The 25,090-nt window shown below is 41.6% G+C and overlaps 1 protein-coding gene across 16 annotated transcripts in view; it reads left to right on the top strand.

Annotated features, from left to right (window-relative positions):
* ERC2 (ELKS/RAB6-interacting/CAST family member 2) overlaps positions 1-25,090 on the top strand; it is a 918,423-nt gene that overhangs the window by 678,518 nt on the left and 214,815 nt on the right. For 13 of the 16 annotated variants that reach the window (XR_012489712.1, XR_012489713.1, XM_074313131.1 and 10 more), the window contains 2 exons: positions 14,674-14,821; positions 16,301-16,429. Coding sequence is in view for 14 of the 16 variants with exons in the window: in XM_074313131.1 (XP_074169232.1) it covers positions 14,674-14,821; positions 16,301-16,429 (277 nt within the window). In the remaining 2 variants the exon portion in view is untranslated. The remainder of the gene's footprint in view (positions 1-14,673; positions 14,822-16,300; positions 16,430-25,090) is intronic. The other 3 variants (XM_074313135.1, XM_074313140.1, XM_074313137.1) reach the window with 1 other exon arrangement.

Genomic DNA, 25,090 nt, shown 5'->3' with positions numbered 1-25,090 from the left:
TGGCAAGACTGTTCAGTCTTGAAATAGGCCAATGGTGTGCTGATAAACCAGGTCAATTAAAAATAAAAAGCTCTGATTGGTAGCATTTGCCAATTTCCCTGGTATAAATACTCCTACCATGGCCAAGGTACAGACTGCCCAGGAGTTGGAAAGAGATGCATATAATTGACGCTCACTAGCCAGTAGAAGCCAGTTCCAGCACACCATTGAAACAGACTCTTAGGCTATAAGCTCATTAGAGTAATTGCCATTGAGATGGCCCTCAAATCATAGATCTTCCCTTTTCTTTAGATGTGACCCCATTATTTCAGGTGGGTTCTTAGTGACGGGAACCCTGGCCATAGCTGAATGACCCAGATTGGGCCAATCTACTTTCTTTCCAGGAAGGTCAAACATCATTCTTTTTCCATTAAGCCTGAAGGTTGTAGCAGTTATTTTGTAAATGGTAGGTCTTCCCAAGAAAGATTTGGGATTTCCTGATATGAGGATCCTAGAGTGACTTTCTTACTGACCTTCCTAAAGTTCATTTGTTAGCTCTTTTCCCCTTGATTTATCCCAGTATCCCTCTAATTAGAGCTAACTTAACTTTGCTGAGTTAGCCAGAATCAGTTACCGTTGCTTGCAATCCAAAGAAACCTAACCGAAATACATGTTTAGTTGCACCACTCATCCTTCGTTAGAATTCTTTCTCTGGGAATTGCTCCTCTGTGGACTGCACCAGTAGCTTCAGAGATGGGAATGAGGCAGCTCGTGCTGTTGTTTGGCAGCTGTGACTTAGCTAGAGTTCTTCCTGTTATTGAATTGGCATCAGCCTCACACCTACCTGTGACTTCCATCCTTAGGGCCTACTTCAAACCTTAGGCTCCCCCTGGAGCAAATCTCATCTGTATTTACTCTGGCAAATGGTTAAAGGCATAACTACCATGTCCCCAAGTCTTCCCAGACACGGATTATTCCCACGTTCATAGGTTCTGTCCGTATTAATATTGCATTAAAAATCCAACAAAAAGGACAACGGAAGAAGAGGCAGAGTATGTTATATTTCACACTGGCCCCTCTGGTCACCTTTAACTGTGGTTTTCCTGAGGATTCATGTGGACCAACTCAGCTTTTCTTTCCTTTTCTGGTCACTGAGAGCCTCCAGAACGACCTATACCTCCTTCCTGACAGCGCCTATTTGTGAAATAAAAAATGACTCTCCATCTGTATCCTAAGGTTTTGATATTTAAAACAGATACCAAAGGAATTAAGAACAATTAGGGTTCAACATGATGTTTAGAAGGCTGCCTGCTTGGAAGCCTCAACAGTATTTGGGGAAACATGAAGCACTTTCAAAAGGAAAAACGAGCCCCCATCTATTCAGAGTAAAGGAGGACCAAAGAGAATGGCTCAGATGTTCCTCACGTGCACCCTAATTATAATAATATTCAGCAATCAAATGAGGGCTTTCTAGACTGTGGGTGTCGTGGACCAACAATGTGAAAAAAATATATTTGAAAACTACATAAAGCTTGGTAACCTAATTAAGCTATTAAATTGAATAAGGCTATTCAACTGTTAAATAAAAGGGCATTTTAACATCAAAAAATAGAAAGGACATTACCTAGTACCGTGCTTCCCCGAAAATAAGACCTAGCCAGACAATCATCTCTCATGCGCCTTTTGGAGCAAAAATTAATATAAGATCTGGTATTACATTATATTTATATTATATTATATTATATTATATTATGTTGTGTTGTGATATGTTATATTATTATAAGACCCGGTCTTATAGTAAAATAAGACCGGGTCTTATATTAATTTTTGCTCCAAAAGGCGCATGAGAGCTGATTGTCTGGCTAGGTCTTATTTTCGGGAAACATGTTATCAGAATGAAAGGTTGCTGTTACCTAGAAAGGGTGTTGGCAGTCCTACTCGCACAATATGTGTCTATGTCCTCGTGTGTGCATGCATGTATAAATGAGTGCGTATCTGCTTGTATGTGGGTGTGTGAGTGCATATGTGCAGGTATGAAAACTTCAGCATAGCTAGTACCAGTCATTGGGTTGACACTTAGGAATTACTTAATTTGGTCACACTTTTTCCTTGGTGGTACTTTTATCATCCATAGAAGTTATGCAGCCAAAAATAGGCGTAAATAAGGAAGAGACTATTTTAAATAACCGAATCCTCCTAGCTTTTCCTCACACACTTATCCCATCTGGACGTCTCTCTCTTCCTTCCAGTTCAGCCCTCCTTCACTCCCAGCCATTACCCTGTCCTCTGGGAATCTTACCTCCGTCATGCCAGACCAAATTGATGTTTCTTCCTTTCTACAACCAAGTATTTTAGTGAAATGACCAATTCACACAGACTTGGATTCAAATTCCAGCTCCAGCTTTTAAAAGCAATGTGATTTTGGTCAATCTGCTTAAATCTCACAGCCTCAATTTACTCAACTTCACAATGGGAATAATAATAACTCTCTCCTTGGAGGACAATTTGAGTGGATTAAATAAAACAATGTGCTTTGCCTAGCTCGGCCTCACATATGCATATAGCAAACAAAGTAACTATAAATCATTATTCATCCTCCATTCTAACAATGGAAGCATTAATCACCTATTATTTATCTTTTGTTTTGTGATTAAAGTTTTCCTATGCATTTGCTCTCTTTACCAGAAAAGTTTGTAAGCCCTCTTAGCACCTAGCACAGTATTTCATCCATAGTAAATTCTCTTCAGATATAAGTGGATATCAAGACACTGGCTCACATTAGACTGCTCTTGTAGGCTGTCACCATGAGTATGTCACCATCCTCAAGGATGTTTTTTTAATTGGGCCTCTTATCAATGGGACTTTGTAAACCCCCCTTTAAGAGTTCTGCGGCCCCATTCTTCTATGACTTCTGTCTTATATCCTGTGACTTGAAGGTCAAATCTAAAGGAAGGTGCTTCATTGCTGCACCGTGGGGCTGGGCGGCCTCAAGCCTGTCCTGAGAGATAGATGATCCGATCTCAAAGCAATCAGTCAACAGGTCAGTATCTTGGGGAGTGGAAATCAGTGTCTGGTCACCAGGAAGTTTCTCACAAAGTAGTTTTCCAGGTCTGGGGGCCTTTCTGGGCTTCTAGCCCCCCCCCCCCCTTCCTCTTTGATTTGTGTAGCAGCCTCTCTCCTACAGACTGGGTTAATTGTCTCCAGTAATTAGTCTTGGGTGCACGTGGAGCAATAATTGGATATTGTGGAGAAGAAATTACCCCACAACCTTTTAAATCTTTGATGGTAGAAGTGATAAAGAATTAGAATTATCTATGGGCATGTATTATTAAAAAAACAAAGAAACAAATAAAGTTGCTTTTATTGTGGAAGAAAACTATTCAGTTGAACTATATGAAATCACTGATATTCAGCTGTTTCTGGTCCACAAAAAAATGTACTTATCATTCAGCCTAATAGCTATGAATATAAGGTTTCGTGTTTCTGTTCATTTGTTAGTTTCTGAGCTTCCAGATTGCAGCTGGATTGCACCAAATGTTCAAAATAAAGAAGGCAGGATGGGAAGGAAATTGTGACTCAATCATCCCAGTGTTTGATACATGTCAGTGGAAATACCATGTGGATTCTTTTCCCAAGCCTTTGGATTGGTAAATAGGATTCATGGATATCTTCTTTATATGGTATTACCGACGATCTGGTATTTGTTCCTGATGGAAATAGAAGGATATTTCTTTTTTGTTTTGTTTTGTTTTTGTGGCATCATTGCAGGGTCAGCCTGACTCATGACAGTGGAGTCTCTGGAGTTTGCTATGTTATAAGCTCCACAAAAGCAGAGGTTGTGGCTGTCCGGTTTGTACTTTCATCCCTGGTACCTGGAACACAGGGGGGCACTCAGTAAATATGTGCTGAAGGAATTAAAGATCTGGGCTCTGGTCATCTGCCTGGTGTCCTCTTGCTCGTGTGGCCAGTAAACGGTCACCCACAGGACAGTTCGGTTGTTTCAGTTTGGACTTCATCATTTCACATAAGAAATGTTCCTGTGATTGCTCCTCCCAGAGTGGAAATTTCACTTTCATGAGCCACAAGGCCACCCATACTGTAAATCGGAGACTGCTTTCTATACCATTGTGTCTTGGGCTGGCTCACTCCCACGATTCTTTCCAGATGTGGAGTGCTTTCAGGTAGTTTACCAGACTCTTTCATTCCGCATCCGCTGTCTGGTTTCACGTTCCCTCACCCTCTGAGAAGGAAAATGCTAGTAGTGTCCCGCATATTGTATTCATGAATCCAGAAATTTCAGGTAACTAACAGATATAACTTATTTCTGGATTCACTAGCTGAGTTTTACAGCTGCATGTTTTTTGAATCCATTGCTTAGCAATGGTGGCAGTATCTTAGGTGTATGTATGTATGCATAGTCCTATATTTCTGTAACTTGGGCTCCGAAATTAGTTTATGATCCTTAAATATGTTCGTACACATCCTTTTAGTTTGGGGGTTATGGTACATTGGTGAGAACTTGCCAAGAAAATGGCCGCATGCAGCTGACACATTCAACAGGTGGATGGTGAGTGTGCTTAAGACAGGCCCAGTGTGTTTTCATGATGGCATTTTAGCAGCTTCTTCCTAAGGTAGATCTGTGACAAATTTGGTCTCACTTCTTTTCCTCACAATGTTGAAGTGTGTAGTTCTAACCTCTGTCATTTGGACTTCGTGATTTCTAGAAAAACATATCCTCCTAGATTTCAGGTATGAAGCCCCTTTGGATTTCCATCTATTTTATTCTGCAAATTCTCTTAGCAAATCTATGGCAAGCACAGAAATGCAGAGCTGTTCATTCCTTTGAAAATAGTTACGTGTCTATTAAGTTACCGCTTTAAAAGAATAGGCACCTAAAACATGCCTATAACCTCTTAACTGATTTCTTAGCAGGCCCAACCCTGTACCGAATGATTATTTGATAATTTGATCAATGATCATTTGAGTCGAGTCGAGGCTTTCATCAAGGAATAAAAAACGTGAGCAGAAAGGGGATTAGAATGCGAAATGCTCTACCTCTCTCTGCATCGTGGTGCTCTCCAGTGGCTAGAGTTCATTTTCGTGATAAGGACCCTTTGTGGTACCGTTTTAGAATATAGATTATAGAGGTGTCACTACTTTGGAAAGAAATAGAAAAGGGCAGTATTTATGGCAATGGCCACGAGATGGCAGACCTAAAATCCAGACTTCTCAAAGTAGCTAAGGTATCAGTCTGAGGAATTGCATCGCAGAGGGTTCTTTAAAAGCCATCTGATTTCCAAAGGAAGACTCCTGTGGGTAACCCTGCATTATTGTTCCGGTCGGGGGCAGTCGCAGCCAGGCAGCATGGGCTTCAGGTTGTTGGGAATCTGTTTAACCCTCCTCCCTGTAGGGCATGCCTGCCGGCCCCTCCTGCAAACCTGCTTTTTGCCTGGCCACTACCATCACCCACAGAACATACAGACACACCCGTCCTCCCACAGTGCAGAAGCACAACTGCCTTTTTCCTTCCCATCCATAGGGACTGTCTCAGAGGAACCACTTCCAACAAACTCAGTTTTTTGGCTTTCTCTCCACAAAGATCTGCTTCACAAAACCTTAATTTGATTTTCTTCAAATGTTACATTAACAAAATTCTGGTATGTGCCCCCCTTCTGCTTGTATCCCTCTTACAGCAATGACAGGACAATCTGTTTTGTTTTTCATTATAACTTAGCCTATGAGAATATTCTATTCCATGTAAACATAAACAAAGGGAGGTTTGATTTAACACAAAAATTTCAAATTAAGAAGGGAAATTTCAAGATACAGGAGGGCAATTTGCTGCTCTGTACAAAGACTTACTAACAAATCTTAGTAACCTTCAATTTATAGTAGAGGGAATATTAAAATATACTATCTTTTGGGAAACTTACATATATCCACACATGCATACTAATATACATACATCTCACCAGTTGATTAGCTGCAAAAATCAGCCTAAGTCTTGAAGTCAATGACCAATTTTCTGGCAGTTGTTCATTTCCAATGAAAAATTTAATGTAATGAGGCAAGTCTCTTGATAGTAACTGATCATCTGTGGACAGTAGATTCACTTAGGTGAATGCTGGGCAAAGCTCTGGCCCACAGTGAAGTCCAGATATACTTGGTACTTATTATCAATCATCAATAACCCTTCCAGCGAGTGTGGCTGGGTGTGTTTTACATAGAAAGCTACCTTGGCAGAGTTAAATGGTCAGCGGAGAAGCCTTCTTTTCCCTGCACGGGAATAACAAGAATGAATGACCATCATTAAACATCACACACTAAGGCCGTGTGTGCTAGTGGGTCATGGAGTCCCTTTGTTTCACTTGCCCTCCCTGCCTTCCAAATTTACCAATTTTTAAAAGGTTTTTGTTGTTGTTGTTGTTGTTGTTTTTAATGGAAGAATTTTGGTTGGGAAGTTGTTTGACTTTGGTTAGATTTTGCACTTGACCTTGACTTTTAAAAGGTCACATTTCAGAACACGTTTCCATTTCTCATACTGCATGAAATCACGCCTTGCCCACTTCTGTGTGACCTTTCCTATCAGTTTGGACAGAATGACATTGAACAGTTGTTGACTAAGTTGGACATGACTGGTCAGGGAAGCAGTTCTTTTATGACAAACACAGTCTTCTCCACACTCTAGCTCTGTCTTCTCCTTTATTTATTTGCAAAACAGACATCAGCTCATGAAAGGCAAATGTTCATTTTAACAGGAACCAATTTCAGAGGCTTCACTGATAAACTCTCTTGAAAATAAGAGACCCATTAGCACATTTGGAAATGTTTATTACAAAGAAAAAAATGCAGAACGTTCCAATCTTTACATGTGGTGGTGTCCATGTTATGAAATAATAACTGCTAACGTTCACATAGTTATATCAGGCATTGAACAAAGTCTCTACCTGCACTGTCATATTTAAATCTCGCAGCAATCCAAGAGAGTCACTATTATCCCTCTTGCTGCATGTAAGAGGAAACCTAAGTTTCAGAGACGTTGAGTAACTTGCTCAGGATCACAGAAACAAAAGGTGCTGAGATTCAAACCCAGGTGTATTCAGTTCCAAAGCTGGGACACTAAATCAGGACCTTCTCCTCTTAAGGACTTGAATGATATTTGAGTTGTGTAAATTAAACAAAAATAATAGTTGGCTAAGGTAATAAAAAGAAGTATTTTCTTATCTTTCTCTACTTTTTAAATTACTAATTCCTCGGTGGATCAGGTACACAATAACAGTAACACCTCACACATGGCCTCTGCCAGGACCTGGACAGTAGTTCCTCTCAGCCCTCATCGGCTTTTCATCAATTTGCCAAAGGGATGGGAATCAGAGAGGCTTAGGATGGGGCAGTAGCTCTTCCTGGCATGTATCCTCCTTCACACTCACCAACATCTCTTTGTGGCAGAATGCCAAGTGGCGCTAGCAGTCACCATCTTAGTGGCCTGAAGTATGAAATGTTGGCCTCTTACTGCTTCCTGGTCCAGTTGCACTTAGAGGAAGGCAAGGATGAGCCAGATGGCCTCCCTGGGATATGCCCCGAGTGAGCAGTGAAATAGAAGCTAGTGCATGGAGCAGAGAACTTCCACAAGACTCTGTGGCCCCTGTCTTAGGAAATTCCAGTCATGTGCTATTAGGTTTCAAAGACAAAATTCTCCATAATTGGAGCAAACTATTTCTTGAGGTCAGTTTTGGGTGGGCGACAGAGAGCAAACCGCATTAAGGAGTCTGGGCTGCCAAAGCCTGGCCTTTACAAATCTGGTCTGTTCTTTGTCCTCACTGAACCTCATGGTTGCTCAAATGTGTCTCACCCGATGGGCCCCACCTCATGTAAGCTACTTTGCGTTCTGCGTGGGCCCTTCTGCATACACAATACATCATTCTACTGGTGGGTAGTGCTGATATTAATTGATATCCAAAGCCTTTTCATTCTCAAGATGCCATTTGAAAATAGAGCTTTTAAAATTTAGGCAAATAAGCATCTATCTCCAGCGTTGATCACAGCAAACCTCCACCCACCCTCACCCCAGGGGTGAGAGAGAGGCTGTTTTGAACAGGATCTTTCGTCACCGTCTGTCTTAAGTCACCTCCTACTGAACTCACGGTTGAAGATTCAGGGTCATGAGGGAAAGAAAACAGTAATTAACTTGCAAAAGTTGATTGAGCGGAATTTTTTTTCCCACAGTATGATTAGAACATGACTGTGGGCTAAGCACCATACATAATGTAGGTTCTCCCTTGTATGTCATTATCCAAACATTTCTTAATGGAAAGCATTTTTTTAAGCATCTGCTTTTGTAATTGAATGTATTCCTAAAGATGGGTCAGCTAACTAAAACAAGATCCCACAAGAAAAAAATGTGTTAATGCCTCTCCCCCCCAACTCATTTATAACAGTTCCTAATTGGCCTGCCTCATTTACAACCGCTGAAATTAATTTTAGACCCCCTTTCAGTTCAAGCCATCACTAATAGGAAAGACAGCACCAGGGAGTGAAATAGAAATGTTTATAAAGCTCCCTTTTAAATTGACTGTGATAAGTGAAGTAGGGAAGTATTACCATCAGAGGATTCTGAAGTTCTCTCTGTGAGGGTAAACCACAGGCAACACTCAGAAGAAGGCATTTATCTTGGTGGGAGATGCCCTTCAGTCCTCTTTTGTTTTATTCCATGGAGAATTTTTTTCAGGGTGGCTAAAACCATTTTTTTTGGTGTTTTATTAGCTGTATCTTGACTACCTCCTACCAACTGAATGACAGTTCAGGGTTATTAAATGTGTTCTTGCACATATTTTTCTCCATTGTTAACCCTGACTAAATGCATGCGAGGGCACAGAATTTCCCCCATTTTACTCCATTGTTGCCCATATTTGTTAACGAAATTATTCCCCTTGACGTTTGTTTAGGCTGCACTTTGATAAAATGCTGTCTATGATCCACTTTCTTAGCTTGGCATTCAGCAGACTCGTATAGATTTATTTCTCTTTGCATTATCTTATCTTCCTTTCTAGCATAGTTGGGCTTCCTTGTCATATTTTAAGCTACATTTGGGGCATAGACAGATCACCTTAGTAATTGTATACTGGAGCATTACTGTGTTTTAAAGATGATTTGGCAAGCCTTTGGCATATACTTAACCCCACTAACTGTCGAAAGATGACTACATATGTTCTTTTCGTATTGTCCGTGAATAAGCAAAAAGGACAGATTAAGTGCTGGAAGTGATTTCAGGCTTATAGAAAGTTTGTTCAAGTTGATGAGGCAGTAACAATTTCTGAAGCTATGTAAATGTGGCCTGGAATCTAGAAGCTGATTCACTTGATAGGGAAAATAATGAGGATTTTTCTTTGTGTTTCCAATTTATATCCAAGTGTCTTCGTCTTGTCACTAAGTATACTCTTTGCACTTGAGCCATTTTTAAAAGATGTAGATGTAAAAGAGGCATTAGAACTGCAAATATTGCAGTTTCCCCAGTGTTTGAAAGGCTGAATCAAAATTCCCTGTGTGTGGGGCGGTGGGAGGGGGTAAGCAGGGAGAGGGAAGCAGGAACATTTAATTAAACGTCTTAATTTATTCCAATGTTTGTCATTTTCTCAAAACAGACCTTTATGTATTTTCAGTAAGCTATTTGTCATTAGGTGCTTTAAGTAAGATGTATCAGCAAATTGGCTTACGGGACTTGTAAAAGTGCAGAATCTGATGTAGGTCTGGCAGATGACGTTAATCTTTTAAAAAGACTTATGTTCAATATCCCTCACCCTCAAAAAACACAAACAAAAAAATAAACCCTGACTTTTAAAGCAGGGACAATGAAAACACATAACTGTGCAGAATTAGCTCACAGTGATATAAATCGTTAGTTAAAATGTATGCGCTTAATAATTATTTAAAATATGTTTTATAAAGCTTATTGCTTAAAAAAATAAATGTAACAGCTCTGTCAGCCTAGAATTAAGAGTTTGCCTTGCCTGGCATCCCTGTATAAACAGCTAATGGCCAGATATAACCTTTATAGCCTTAACGTATATCAGATACTGTCCAGGTATCCTAAAGTTTGAAATGGTCGTCTTTTTCTAGTTTGATATACTTTTGTTGTATTCTGCCAATTACTATCTGATTTAAATAGACTGGAATTATTGAATGCAGATTTAAATCAAGATATTTCTAGGGGAAATTATTGTTAATTATGGCCAAAATTTAGATGAAGTTTTCAAAATATATATAACTCTTGTTACACTAATTTTATTCAGAGTTCTATCATTGTGTAATACCAGTACTTATACAACAGATTTGTTAGCCAAAAGCAAACAAAATAAAACAAAACAAAAAATACAATGAGGAAAAGGTTATGAAGAACAAAATGGATTATTTTGCATTAACGTTAATGTTGATGAGTGGTTTGAAATGTACTTTTCTATAAAAATGATTTTAAATGTATTTTAAGGTTTAATAATTAAGAAAATTAGATTTGGGTTTGTATTTAGTGATAACATCTGTAGAGAATTAGGAATTGATGTATGTTATGTTTTTCTCTGAATAGCAGAAAACTGAGAATTAGAAATTAACTTATTGGGATATTAATGGTATAACATGAGAAATACATGTTAAATTCTGAAAAGACAAAATTATAGATTCATAGGGGAAAAGATGTTTAGAAGGGTCATTCGTTAGGTTGATGATGACTTTTAACAGTTATTAAAGCTATGTAATTCTGAATTTTCATCTGAAAAGGAAAATGGGCTTAGAAGGGTGATGGGTGCCAGGGAACCTAGCTAGGAGATTGCCCCAGTTGTCCAAGTGAGAGATGATGTAGACTGCCAAATGTGTGTGTATGTGAAAGTGCACGTGTGGGCACTTACTTGTGCGTAAAGATTGAGAGGGGCGGAGAGAACATAAATACCTTGATGGGAAAATGAGCAAATTTCACATATGCCAAGTATTTGAAGCATGTGACTGCAGTTTATTTGGTGAAAAGCCTCATTTACAATGTTTTAGTGTTACTCTTATGATACTTTGTGGGAGGGAACAACAATGCAGAAAAGTATAAGCAGGGGGAAAAAAAAAACCAACTAGCCTATCTGTTCCACTACCCTGAGATGATGGCTACTAGCACTTTGGAGTATTTCCGTCCTGTTTTTGTTTTTTCTAGGAATATAATTTTATGTTTTGGGATCTTATTGTATGTGTTTTTGCATGTCAAAAACTGTGAAGGGTCTGAGACTTACCCTGTTGGCATGCTAACAGGTTAACCTGCCTCAGGTTCACGGATGCAGGCAGATGAACAGAGATTTTTGGTTCAGAGACAGAGGACTTTATTGCTCAAGGTACAGACTGCAGCATCAACATAGTTATGTCAATTTTCGTTTCCCCAAGTCCCATGGATGCAAGGCAGATGGGCCAGATAAATAGCTATGCATGCAATGGGTTGCATTAAAGGAGAGCAACCCTGAGCTTAGGGAACCCAAGTATTTTATAATGGGCAGTGCCTGCCCTTTGCTCTGTAAGGAGACACTATTATACAGAGCAGTAAGCATGTCTATTGTGTCTATTCCTTGAATCTAAGGGAGACACTACTCTGTCTTCCAAGGATATTTGTTATACAAAGATCCTGGAAAAAATTTGAGAAAAGAAGGTACTGTATTTTGCCACATACGATGCACACTTTTTTGCTCAAATTTATGAGGGAAAAATAAGGATGCATATTATACGTGGGTAGTGCTAATCCCGTATCTCTATAAATGTTTTTAATTCTTTTATTTATGCTGTGAGTTAAGAGTGTAACTCTAGAAATCAATAACGATATCTGTATGTAAAATAATACCCTGGAATATGATCATTGGTTTTGTTGAATTTATGACAAACTTGCAGCGACAAAGACTTCTTGGCCTTCTACGATGCATAAATATCATAAATTTGTTACTGGTATATAAAATTTCTTGTACCTTTTGTCTGTTCTTGTGTTTTGTGTTTGTTACATAAAATTTCTTGTACCATAATATGTTAAAAAATAAATGCTGCAATTCCTTAATAATATGAAAAACAAGTACCAAATGTAAACAAATAAAAATTTGAATTAAAAATTAAAATGAAAGATTTTTTTCCCCCCGAAAGTTTGGTCCAAAAAACATAGGTGCGCATTATACATGGGAGTGCATTATACATGACAAAATACAGTAGTGCCTTTGCTTATATAATGTGCAAAAATACAAGACTCATGGAGAATTGTTTCTCAACAAACATGACTGTTTTCGCATCTTACTATTTTTCATCAGCATTTTCCATGGCTGCATGTAGCTATAAGGACTGAATCACAGGGATGTTGCATAATTTACTATCAATTCCCAGTTTTCCAGTATCGGTCTTTCAGTTTGCTGCCATTAAAACATTTCACCTGGACATTTTAATTTGGGCCAGAGTGAGGGAAAGTATTGCAGTCATCTTGTGTGTGTTGTAGCTAAGTTGGAATAGAGAGATAACAGTTGGGTTCTCCCGGACTTGAAGCCTGTGCAGCCTCTTCAGCTTGGCCTTATGTATAAATATGCACTGGCTGTAAACAGCAAGCAGGTCTATTGTCTCAAGATGTTATCCAGAAAGAGACAGGCTCTGTGCAGCTGGATATTAATGCTGCTGTTGGTAGTCCAGCCTGCACTGGTTTTCTTCTAGAAAGTAGAGATATTTCCTGACATTTCTGCTGCTTACATGTCTGAGTGAACTTCTCAGTGAGAAGCTTCTACTGCCTGGCGTTAGCAGAGCCCAGAAAAGTCCATACAAATCCCTGCAGTGAAAAGGGAAAAAAATCCGAGATCCAAATAATGACCATATTGTCTAAACGTCTGGAGAGGGTCTGATCTGGTGATGGAGATTAAAGAAAGGCAGAACAGAATCATGACCGGGTTTTAGTCCTGGGGCTTGTATGCAATGAAAATACCTAATAGTGAGGCTTTCTTGGAGCTATAGGATCTTCTGAATTATCTAGAATATTGCTAAAGTGACACAAATGGTTGGGACAAGACTTCCTTCAGTGGAAAAGAAGACTAAATAGAAGAAACATACCAGGAGAGCCATTTCCTAGTTCATAATGGTCCCAGAAAATTCCAGGTTAAAATTTGCAACAGATGTTGCCAGAAAATTGGACTGTAAAATGGGAGGAGACGGCTTTAACGCTTTTCTGAGTAAGCAATGATCAGAGATTAATCAGGAATCAAAGCGTTGTAATATTTTTTTAAAAAGTAAGAAAGAGTTGCACAGTGGTATCCTGAAATTTTTAAAAAGTATACAATGAATTTATATATTGCTTGAGCCCATGTTTTTTCCACCCTCTATGTGTTCAGTGCTCTTCTAGAAGCTGGAGATTTGGTGGTGCACAAGACAAATGAGGGTTCCAGTGTCATGGAGTGTCAAGTCTAGAAAAATAATAAATATCTAAAATCCTTTCAAATAGTAGAGAGTTCTATGAAACAAACAAACAAAAACCAGTGTAATGTGACAGCCAGCAGCTTGGGCACAAGGTACAAGGTGGAGAAATACTCCTAGGGCGGCAGAGCAGCTGGAGATGGCTTTTCTGAGGAGACCTTTGAGCTGAGACCTGAAGGATAGACAGCTGCGTGAAGTGAAGGCATTCCAGTCACAGGGAATGACAAAGGCAGAGCTTATGAAGTGAGAACAAGTGTAACATTTTCAAGGACTAGAAAGGAATTCAGGAGCAAAATGTGCTGGAGCCTAATGATTGAGGAGGGAGAAGTGGAACAGGATGACCTCAGAGAGGTGGTCCCAGCCAGTTGGTGTAACGAGTGGCAGGCATCAGTCAAGGGTCTGGATTTGAAGTCTAATGAGTGACGCAATGGATTTTTCACGCAACAGGATGATGGAATCCGGATGTCTAATGTTTTTAAAGATTACTTTGGTCTCTGTACCAGAGAGACCAGCGAGTGAGCTACATAAGTAGGTGCTGGGGTTTGGGAGACATTTCCTAGCAGTAGGTAAGTTTAGATAAAGGATGTATTTTGGAGAAAAACCTACTGAAGTTGTTGATGGATTGGCTCTGGGTGGAGAAGGAAGGAAAGGAATCAAGGATGGCTTCTAAGTTTGGGGCTTGGGCTACTTCGTGGATGGTGCTGTGGTTACGGAGATAAGGAATAATGAGGAAGGTAGGGTTTTTGGTGGAATGACAGGCACACATCACTAATTGCATTGAAAATGGAACAGGAATTCTAGTAACTGTCTCCTGCCTGCCTTCAAAAGGAAATCTTGCAGGAGAAAGTATAATACTGGATATTGAAGATGCTGCCCAATTTTGTTAGGTTGTCTTGGAATACGTAGAACCTTACTTGGCGGATGGATGGATGGATGGATGGATGGATGGATGGATGGATGGACAGATGGGCAGATAGCTGACTGAATGGATAATGGGTAGATGAATGAAAGTGTTTTACAAGTGTATGTTAAGATTGACTCGCTCCATTTCTCTTAGATAGCTGTATCCATGAAGCCATTGAAAAATGCTTCTCTTAGAGGATGCAGTGTGTGAGTCTCAGGGATTCTTTGTCTCCATTGAGACAGTATTTTGTGGCTCATTTCAACTATAAATGCCAAATGTTTGTGTGGTGTGTTTTTTTCACTTTATAAAAATCATCACAATGATCTTTATTTTACCAGACAGGAAGCACTGCTTGCGGCAATCAGTGAAAAAGATGCAAACATTGCCTTGCTGGAATTGTCTGCCTCCAAAAAGAAAAAGACGCAGGAAGAAGTCATGGCCCTCAAGCGGGAAAAAGATCGACTAGTGCACCAGTTGAAGCAGCAGGTGGGGCCTCCTGCATGAAAAGTGTTTTGCTGGGTTTGGATCCTTGGGTGCTTTCTCTGGGTTTAGCTACTCTTCATTTTCCCATGTCCATCCTGCAGGCTCAAGCAGCTAAAAACAGGTAGGAGTGAAATGGCCTGAGTTGTCATTGGAACACCATTTTACTGCTTTTCTGTGTTTATGTGCATGTGCCTGGGCTTGTGTGGTTTGCAACCAGCACTGTTTTCCTTTCTTTCGTATTAGCATCATCTCCCCAGAAATAGCGCTCAGCTCTCTTCCTTCCAGTGGACTTTGTGTGACTTCTGACTAAATCTAGAAACTACGAATTAAATTCCGGGCACATTCTCTCCCGTTAGACCCGTTATCTTCTGTCTTGCTCACTTTCTGGGCCCTATAAATAAACTCCCCTCATCCAGTTCTTTAGATTTCTTTCTCTCCAAACTTCCACCTTTGGTTCTTCGACTATTTCCTCCCAGACCTTTCAGCCAAGGAACATCTCCCAGCGCCTGGCACTGCCAGATGATGCTTGGAGACCTCGCCGGCCATCATTTAGTCAAGTGATGACCCCATTATGCTGTTTTTTCCTCCTTGCTAGGCCACTGTATTTCTTCTGAAGGAAAAGGAAGGAGGGACAAAGTCCTAATTTGTGCAGAAAGTTCTTTGCTTTCTGGAGGGTTTTCTGGAAGTGGCTCAAATGGAAAAAATTGCACCTGAAGCATATTGCAAAATCATCCCTGAAATCTTCAGACATTATTTCTGCTCCATATATAACGGGGGGGGGGGGGGGGGACTGGCTTTTGGAAGCAATGGTTAAAGATATTCACTCAGAGATTCTAGTTTCATTATGAAACCCACTCAGCAGATATTATGACTCAATGGTCTGTGGTCTCACAATGTGGCTTCCACCTCTTAGCTAGGGCCGCATGTGGCTCCAAAACTCTCTGAATGCCACATGGTACCTACCACATGGAGTGTGTCCACATTGATTTCAGCCCTGAGTACTGGATCTCTGCCTGCTAGGGTGATCAGGGCTGAATACAATGTACAAGGTGAGTGGAAGGGAAGCCCAAAGGGATTAGCCCCCTCTCTTCACAATTGGGCCGACCCTTTCCCTCCTCAGGAAGGAAAAGGCATCCTTTGGCCCTGAACCAGAGTCCATTTCTCATGGAGCTGCCTTGCTGAAAGAGAGAGACCACTGCCATGCCTGGGTGCCCTCTCCTGTAGAGGGAGGGTCCCAGTCACTGCCAGACATTGGGGTCATTCCACAGAGCGGCATGCCTTGCTAGCGCTGGCCCCGGGGGTCGGGGGCCGCTTCCATCTGACCTCTTTGTTTGGGGCTGTGCATCTTCTACACTGGGTTTTTTCACCCACTTGGCCACAGAGAGTCAAGACGAGCCTCCTCCTTTGCTTTCTCCTAACTCCTTCCCTGTGCGCCCTGCGCCCTCCCCTCCTGCACCTAACCATTGTAGCTTTCTCCCACAGGTTTATAGACCTAGGAAACAGCCCCTGAGCTCGAATATACCATGCACTTGTGATGCTTGCTACAGCCCAGATATTACGGCCAAGTACCACGGGTCCAGCTACGATGCATACATGATCCAAAGGTCTCAGGTCAGTCAGCTGCTAAGGAGACATTTGCCCCCACCAGGGGGGGTGGGGGTGCATAAGAGCTACATCCTATTTTGACCTGCACCTTTTTGGATGATCTCCAGTACTCAGTAGCCATAAAGTCTGGGACCATAACTGATAGCATTATATCTTGAGTGGTAATGTAATTTCATTTAGTATGTATTGGCCAAGGGTTCCACACTTGGTAGCCACCCTACAGGACCTGCTCTACTGAAATGCCCTGGTATTGCTGCAAAGCATAGTAGATTACATTTTTCTTCCTGTCGCTTAGATATTTTGTGCCCCACATACCCCTGTATTTTTCCCAATGAGGAATTTTTTTAAGGCTGCTTTTTTTCTTTCTCAGTATCATGAAAATGCACTCCTGGATTCCAGGAAGGATTGAGTGTAGCCCTTCAATTTGCTCCTGGGAAACTGCACAAAGCCTTCATTATTCACGACAGGCTTGGTTTTGGGTATCATGGGGCACATTTGGGAAACCCCAGCCATGCAGAATTAGGCTCCTGCCCGGGCTAAGGCAGGGGGCAGCAGAGGAGGAGGATGGGCTCCTCAGTGAGTTAGGTTTGAACTCCTTCCCCACACTCTACACGCCACAGAGCAAGAAAAAGCACATGAATTTATGTATCCTTCTTGCAAATGATAATGATTCTCAGAATAAATCATTCATTTACTTATAAAAGCACCCCCTTTTTATGGAGTGTTTGCCCTGTGCCAGGATGTTTCTCCAGTGTCCCCGGGGATTTCATCCCACAGTCCTCACAGCAGCCCTGTAGTGTGGGGATCAGGATGACCTCCCTTTTCTGGGGGACAAACCTGAGACTCAGAGCGTGGAATAACCAGCCCAAGACACACAGCTTGTAAGCAATAGAGCTTGGGTCTTGGATAGCCCACCTGAGTCCACACTTGACCCACCAGTTTTAAGAACAAATTCAGAGTGACATGCAGAAGGTTATTCTAGAAAGCATGAGGTCCCTTATCTTTGTAAACCTGAAGTAGATGCCAAAATATCCATTTAAGAATACTGTCCAGCCTTTCACAAAGAGTGGGTTTTGCCTAGAGCTCTTAGACTCAGGCTGTTTGATCACACCAGTAATTACTAAGACTTTGCAGCTCTCACCATATGCCCTGGGTCTAAGGGCTTTATAAGTATAAATTCATCAACGCTCAACACAACCAAAGGACCGAGGCTCTTATAGCGAAGGATCCAGTGGTCCAGAGAGGTTGAGCGCCTTGCTCAAACTTCACAGCTGGACACACCGTGATGCTTGAAGAGACCCTTTGCCACACGGCCATAAATGGATTTTGTAGATGCCGTCTGGAGTTGGACTGCTTAGAGTGAATCTTGCTTCTAGCGCTATCTGAGTGACCATGGCAAGATACTAAATCTCCCTGAACCTCAGCTTTCTCATCTGTAAATTGGGCTAATAACCTAATTCAAAGGGTTGTTGTGAGATGCAATGTATATAAAGTGCTTTACGTATGACTAGCACATAAAAGGTACTGTATGTATGTGAGGTGCTATTGCTACTACTACTTATTGATTTTATCACTACCAGCCAACACTCAGGGGCAGTTTTATTTTTATTTCATCAATGGTGTTTTTTGCTTGCTTATTAAAAACCTATTGTTGAACTGTGGGAGAAAGAGCAGACAGACGTTGGCCCCTAAGCCTTTCTGGTCCTTTCTCCCCTAAAACCCAAGCATTTGGGGAGCTGTGAGCAGACATGTCAGGAACCCTAGACCCCAACTCCCAGCCTGCACTGAACAGGCCCATAGCACTTATTAAGTTTGCTTGGTTTGTGTATACTGTCCACATAAACATCAATAAGAGAGGACGTCCCTGGGAGGGCAAGTCCCAGGCCTCAATTATCATCACCTGCATGACTTGGGAAAGCAGAGCTGTTTGGGGCACGCAGGCCAATGGAAGGGGAAGGCCACAGGTTTGGGTATTCATCTGTCTGGTGTTCTGCAAAGATTTTGAGGCAGACTGGCTCGTGAGAGATGCCACCCTCTTAAGACTGCTTTTTAACCATGTTTCATCTCCTGCAGAAGGTCCCTCCACTGCCCACGCTCTTCCTAGTGACTGAACATGAGTAGGTCATTCAACAATCCCCATACATATTACACATTGCCAAGCACATAGTAGGTGCTCAGTAAATATCTGTTGCATGATTCCCACGTGCCAGGCTCTATGCTAAGTGCTTTATATATACAACATTTATAAACATTATCTCACATTTTCCTCATAATCAACAAACCAATGTATTGCACACCTACTATGTGCCAGGCTCTCTGCCAGGTACTGGGGATTCATCCCCACAGATGTTTAGCTGCCCCAGTGAAAAAGTCATCATCCTCATTTTTGAGTTGATCAAACCAAGGCTCTGAGAGCAGATGACTCAGCCCTCACTGCACCACTCACATGTGGCTGGCACTACAGGGTTGGGCCCAGTGCTGTAGCAGTGCCAACACTTTGCTTTTAGCTGGGACCTCCCGAAGCAACCCTGTGAGCCATGGACTAGCCCCCACGCCTCACAGACATCATTCCAGAGGCCCAGGTTCGATGCATCAGCCCGTGGCTCCCAAGCTGCCCAGGGGCGCGAGGGTGAGAAAGGGTAGGTAGCTTGGTGAGACCAAGGACCATATTTTAATTCAACTCAACAGCTATTCATTGAGTGCCTTCTCTGTATTAGACTCCTAGGCATTTTTGGAATACATCAGTGACCAAAATGGGGACAGACCCCTTCCTCATGGAGTTTACTTTTTAATTAGTGGGTGGGGCAATAAACCATGAACATAATAAATAAGTAAATATATGGTAGAAAACGTAAAATGTAAACCAATGTAAGGGAGAACAGGCGGGCCAGGGTAGGACTAATGGGCTGGTGACACTATAAAATAGGGTAGACAGGCTGGGCCTCATTGGGGAGAAGACATTTGCGCAAAGACTTGAAGGGGCTGAGAGGGTGAGCCCTGTGGATATCTAGGGGAAGGATTCCCTGGCAGAGGGAACAGCCAGTGCAAAACCCTTAAGGCAGGAGTAGTGTGCCGGTATGTTTGACAATAGCAAGGAGGCCAGTGTGGCTGGAATGGAGTGAACAAGGTGTCAGGGTGGTAATGGGGTTAGGGTAGGTGGTGTTGGACTCGTATACAGGGTCTTCGAAGAGTGGTATTTTCTGGAGCAGAAGTTCTCTGCAGGTAGGACGCAGAATACACCAGCCACGCAGCCTCAGAACCGGGAGGACTCCCTTGGGTACCACTCAGGGGGCACCCTGTTTAATGCTGCCCAACCGAGCCCACTCTCCAGGTCCCCTGGCTCAGGCCTGCAAGGAATCCCGTACTTAGCTTACATTTTTAAAAACATTGCCACTTTCATTGGAGCCATGAAGAAGAACTAATGCCAGAATTTGGTTTTGTCAGGCTGATGAGATTTTCGAGTAAGAACAGGGCCCTTAGACAAAATGCTCTTTCTGACGTTCTGGCAGTCTCAACAACATACCATTGGAGTTCAAAATCCTGCACTCTCCTTGCTGTAAGAAGGCAGTGTGGCCACCACCAGGCCATTTCCCTACTCAGAGTGATGGCTGCGCTTTGGAGAGGTGCAGTCAGCCTCCAGGACAGGCCAGAGGGTCTCAAACCTCAGTGGGCAGACGCATGATCTTTTCTAAAGGCAAATCTTACGACACACTCATCACCTTCCAGCCATCACTTCTGAAGAAAACCTTCCCTGGCTTCCCTTGCCAGTAGGATAAAGACATTTTCAGTCCAATGTGTTCTCTGCTTTGTACATGTGAGCCCCTCGGCCTGGAACATAGTTCCTTCTTTTCCTTGCCGAGCTAATGCCCACTCATCCTTTCAATTTCAATTCAATGTCACTTTTTCAGGGAAGCCTTCTGGGACTTTCTCAGTTGGGTCCAACACCCAATTTGGCACTCCTATAGTATATGTGTACATCATTTCATTGCACTATAACAGGTACATTTTGCATTTGTTTTTGTGATTATTTGAATAGTAATTATCTGCCTTACTAGTTTATGAGCTCTATGAGGACTGAGAGTGTGGCTTCATGACTTTTTTTGCTGACCACTCACCTCCAGGCCTAGCACAATTGCTACCACATATTGGGCACTTGGCAATTATTTGTCAAATCTATAAATGACTGAGTGAGTGAATTTTCATGGAAGCTTATTTTAGAAAAGACATCATTGATCAATCATGACTTTAGACAAGACTTAGCCTCATAATTCTTCTTACCCCAATATTCTGGGCAGACACTACCAATCTATAGGAGTTGGTAGAAGAGATGAGACCTGGTTGCCAAATGCTGACCACAAAATCGTGCATATCCTTTCTTGCCATGTCGCAAGACACTTTACCCAATTGCCTTTTCTCATGCTTGAATTATTTGCAATGGTGACCGTTTTGAACCTTCCCTCCAATTTGGGGGTTCTTCTTGACTTAGATGGCACAGAGTTTCCGGATGTGGTGGAGATTACTTATTATGAAGAGAGCCTTTACATGTCATCCCTGAAAACTTCTGAGTGTCTCATAAATCAGTTTGCCTAGAAATACCTAAACTCCTGTTAAACATCTGTCAGGAGAGCCAGAGAAGGTGATATGAAATGAATTCAAAAATTCCAACTATGCTTAACAACAAAAGAATCTTTATGACGCACTTCAGATGTTGACAGTTGGGTTGGTTCTAGGCTGAGAGCACAGAATAAAGGTTAGAAAGCAGTACAGATTAAATTTCTGTTATTTGTTGCATAAAAAAAGGTAAATGATTAATCATAGTTTGGTAGAAGAAAGATAAGGCTATCCAACTTTTCTGTTCTTCCCAATTCCATTTATTCCCAAGCATACACCTCTGATACTTCTTTCTTAAGAAGTCTGGCTTCCAGATTTCTTGCAATTTTGGGAGAGAGTCTCATCTGGGAATGAGTTAAGTTTTTTGGGTTTTATTGTTTGTTCTTTTTCTAGGTAGAGTAGTTTTTTAAAAAAAAATTATTAAAAATTACCGTCTTTTTTCTTTTGTGTCTTGCCTTCAATCTCCCCAACTCTTTCCTCCACCCTTGAAGAAAGGACCAACATCAAAGTAATTAATTCTGAAATCATTGAATTTTCCTACACCTAGAGGATTTTTGAGGAAAGTTTAAAACTGAATCTTACTCCCTAAACCTTATTCCCAAATGCTCCCCTGTGTGCTGAAGTAGTGATATGCACACCCTTGATTAAAAATGCATTTCTAAAATGAGGGCCTGACACTATTGTTTAGTTAAAAGTAGAACCAGCTTATTCCTCAGAACCAGTTATAATACTTTTGTGATCAGAGATAAATTTCACTTGTTATCTTTTCCCTATCCTACCATTTCTGGGCATTGCTCTTTGCTACCAGGAAACGCACCAGTTAGTTGGCAGGAGGAAAGTGTTAAGACCAGGAGACTAGTTCACTGGTTCTCTCTGTTTTTCCCCAGAGTTTGCAGAGAAGAAAAATCCTATGTCCAGGTCCACATTCTGTAGGTGATGTCAGGTCCATGCATCTATCTGAGAACCTACCTGAGTAGAGTCTCCTCCCTCCCCTCTGTGGTCCAGGAGGTCCTAGGACTGTCTCCAAGAATTATCCAAACAGGTGTGGCCAAGAATGGGAGAAGGCAGAGCTGACCCTGAAAAGTGTTCAGGATTGCTGGTTGTACGGATGGGATCTTAGTCAAAACTGGATGTTGGCAGAGGTAGAACCATCCAATCAGGGAAAGTGAGAAGCACTTGAGAGGGATGGGTGGTCATGCATCTCTTTCCCCCTCTACTGGAGGCCACACAATTTAGTGCTTCCTGTTTACTTTTCCATTGCATTGTATGCAGATGACTTTTAATTGCCCTTTATGGTTCAGGAGGTGAGCACAGTCAAACAGCCGTGGAAGAAGTCCTTGCAATAGGGTTCCCATAGCCTTCTGTTGTGGTTGGATGTGCTCCAGAAAAGCTTGATTTGATCCCAGCATTGTAATGTATCGCAGACTTGCCCCAGATCGAATTGCTGAAATGCAAATGCATTGGTTTTCACTGCAGACTCACTTTGGGTTAAGCTTTTCACGTCCCACTGGTAGAATCCAGCCACATCGCTATCATTGACATTGATGCAAAGTGTATTTACAGTGTGTTGTAGAGAATCCCCTTTGAAAAAAGAAATCCTCCGATCTCTCCTCAGCAGGCTACAGGCAGGGCATTCTCATGGAGGTAAAACCTGAACTGCTGTGCGCTTCTGTAAACCGTTTCCTTTTAGTGTCCAAGTGATGGCTCAGGATGCTTGTCTGCTCTCTTAGGCTGGAGACCTTCCTGGCTCTATGCTGCTTGTGCCCCAACCCTACTACTCCCGGAATCCATTTGGTTTGCCTCTGCAACACAAAATGGTACTCAGAGATTGTGGAAGCAAAGTGTTTTCTCCGCAGTTCCATGTTTCTCACATCCCTTTGGAACTGCATCTTTCCCAAGCATCAAGCTGACTCTGATGAACTACTTTCTGAGTCTTTCATTTGAACGAAGCCATGTTTTAAAAATCACTTTCGTTTTCTTTCCTAAACATTCATAGAGCATCTTTGGTGGGACTGTGTTGGGCATTCTTGGCCTCTAGAAGGAGGGGTTGACTTTGTCCTTGACCCTTGGGTTTTTATCATTTCTACCTGGCTCACGAAATAGGAAATAGGGAAAATTGCTATTTGGGGCATGTTACCAATGTTCAAAAATCTTTGTTTCTGGAGGAGGGGTCAGGGAATGCTTCCTACAGAAGTAAGTGTTCCTATGAACTTTATGATTGGCAATCTGTAGCCTATCTTTTGTGACAAGTGCCTATCCAAACATGATAACTTTCTCTTAAGATTTTAAGGATCCTAGTTTTAGAATTGCTAGTTTTAGGAAAACTTATTCTTTGCAAGTATATCTTTTTAAGCAGAAAAACTTGAGAAGACCAACTTGACCATTGTGTAGCCCAGCTTTTAGAAATACCAAAAAGGAGAGTTGGGTCTGACTTTTAAGTTAGAGAGCGATTTGCCAACTTGCTTCAGTAATTTGAAGCACCCCACAGTATCTAGCGGTTGGCAGCGCACGTCAGAATAACAGACTTAGCTGAAGGTGACCAAAACAGAGAATCACATACAAACGCCAAGAAGATCTCTCACATGCTGTCTCTCTTTTTTTTAATTCAAATTTCACATCTGTGCTCTATTTTTAAACATTTATTCTTTAAGTGATAATGTATGTTTTACCAAGCCTCTTATTGGATTAGACATGTTTGAAACCCCCCCAACTTTAACCTGTTCATTACTGCCTCCAACAACATTCAGATGCACCTTCGAAGCAGAGAGTATATGGGGGAAATTTCCCAAGATGTCGGCCATTGGACTTTGGGAAGGGAGGGGCACAGCTGTTGCACTGAGTAAATTTGGGAGGATCTTAGACTGACGTTGCTTCAAGAAGACAAGGGTGGGTGTAATATATACAGTGTTCTTGCTCTTCATGACTGTTTTCCTATTTAACATTTTAGAGTGGGAGGAACTAACAATTTTTGAACTCTTACTGTGTACCTGACACTGGGCTATGTATGGATTTTAAGTATATTATCTCAGTCGTCACAACTCTGAAAACCAAGTGCTTTTAATCTCATTTCAGGGATGAGGAAACTAAGATCCAGGACCTGGGTAAAGATGCCACAGCTAGTGAAGGAAGGGTCTCACTCCAAAGCTCTTCCCTGCTGTTCCCTACAGATGCCCCAAGTTGGTGCAATACCTAGTTTAGGTCATAGCCCCCATGAAATGGAGCTAAAAAGTAGCATAAAAAGAAAGCTTTATTCTGTGACCCTGAGCACCACTCCCAGCCCCTCCCACGGCCTCAGCGGGCTCCTGCCATGACCTGAGGTCACATATGCAGGCCAGGGAGAGCCACTTATCTCTTCCTGCATCACCAGGCATCCCTGCTGCCATGGGGTAGAAGAGGCTGTGGGCTTGATCAAATGTGCTGCATTTTCTGTTTTCAGCATGAAATGCTGGCACTTGCCTTTTGTATTTCATTTTCAAGATATCTGCGTGAAAGCCTTTTTCCCCTTTAGTTTTCCATTTTCTTCTTCATCATTTAACATAGAAAACAGATTTCTCCTGGTTCCTTTCTCTCTCTCCCTCCTTTCCTTCCTCTCATCATATAATTAAAAGTCCTTTCAGGCTGTCTTCACCTTATCATTTCAAATGAATTGAAAAAAGACCTGACTTCCTGCTCCTGTGTCTTCTTGATGCTAAATTTCAAAATGAAAGAAAAGTTTCTTCCCCCTCCCTTTTCACTTCATACTGGCCCTGGAATAGCTGTTTAAATCATACTGATTTTGTCATTGATCAACATTGTTGCAAACTGAGTTTGCCCTTTCCTAGCTTCAAAATTTCCTCTTTTTTTTGGCTTTTTAAAGTAATAATTTAACAGGAAAAAGGCTTTTCACCCTCCTCTCTCATGATGATAGAAAGATAATTATCAAACACAGAATTTAACATTTCCAGTAGTTTGTCTTTACTCTGACTCAGCTCTGTATTCTTTTTGGGAAGATGCCACTTTCTTCTTCCATTCTCTGTGACATGCTAATGGCAGAATGAAAAGTTCCAGAATCTCCCA

Source organism: Rhinolophus sinicus, linkage group LG10 (assembly GCF_036562045.2).
Source record: "Rhinolophus sinicus isolate RSC01 linkage group LG10, ASM3656204v1, whole genome shotgun sequence".
Classification (NCBI taxonomy): Eukaryota; Metazoa; Chordata; class Mammalia; order Chiroptera; family Rhinolophidae; genus Rhinolophus; species Rhinolophus sinicus.
This window is presented reverse-complemented; position numbering and strand designations above follow the sequence as displayed.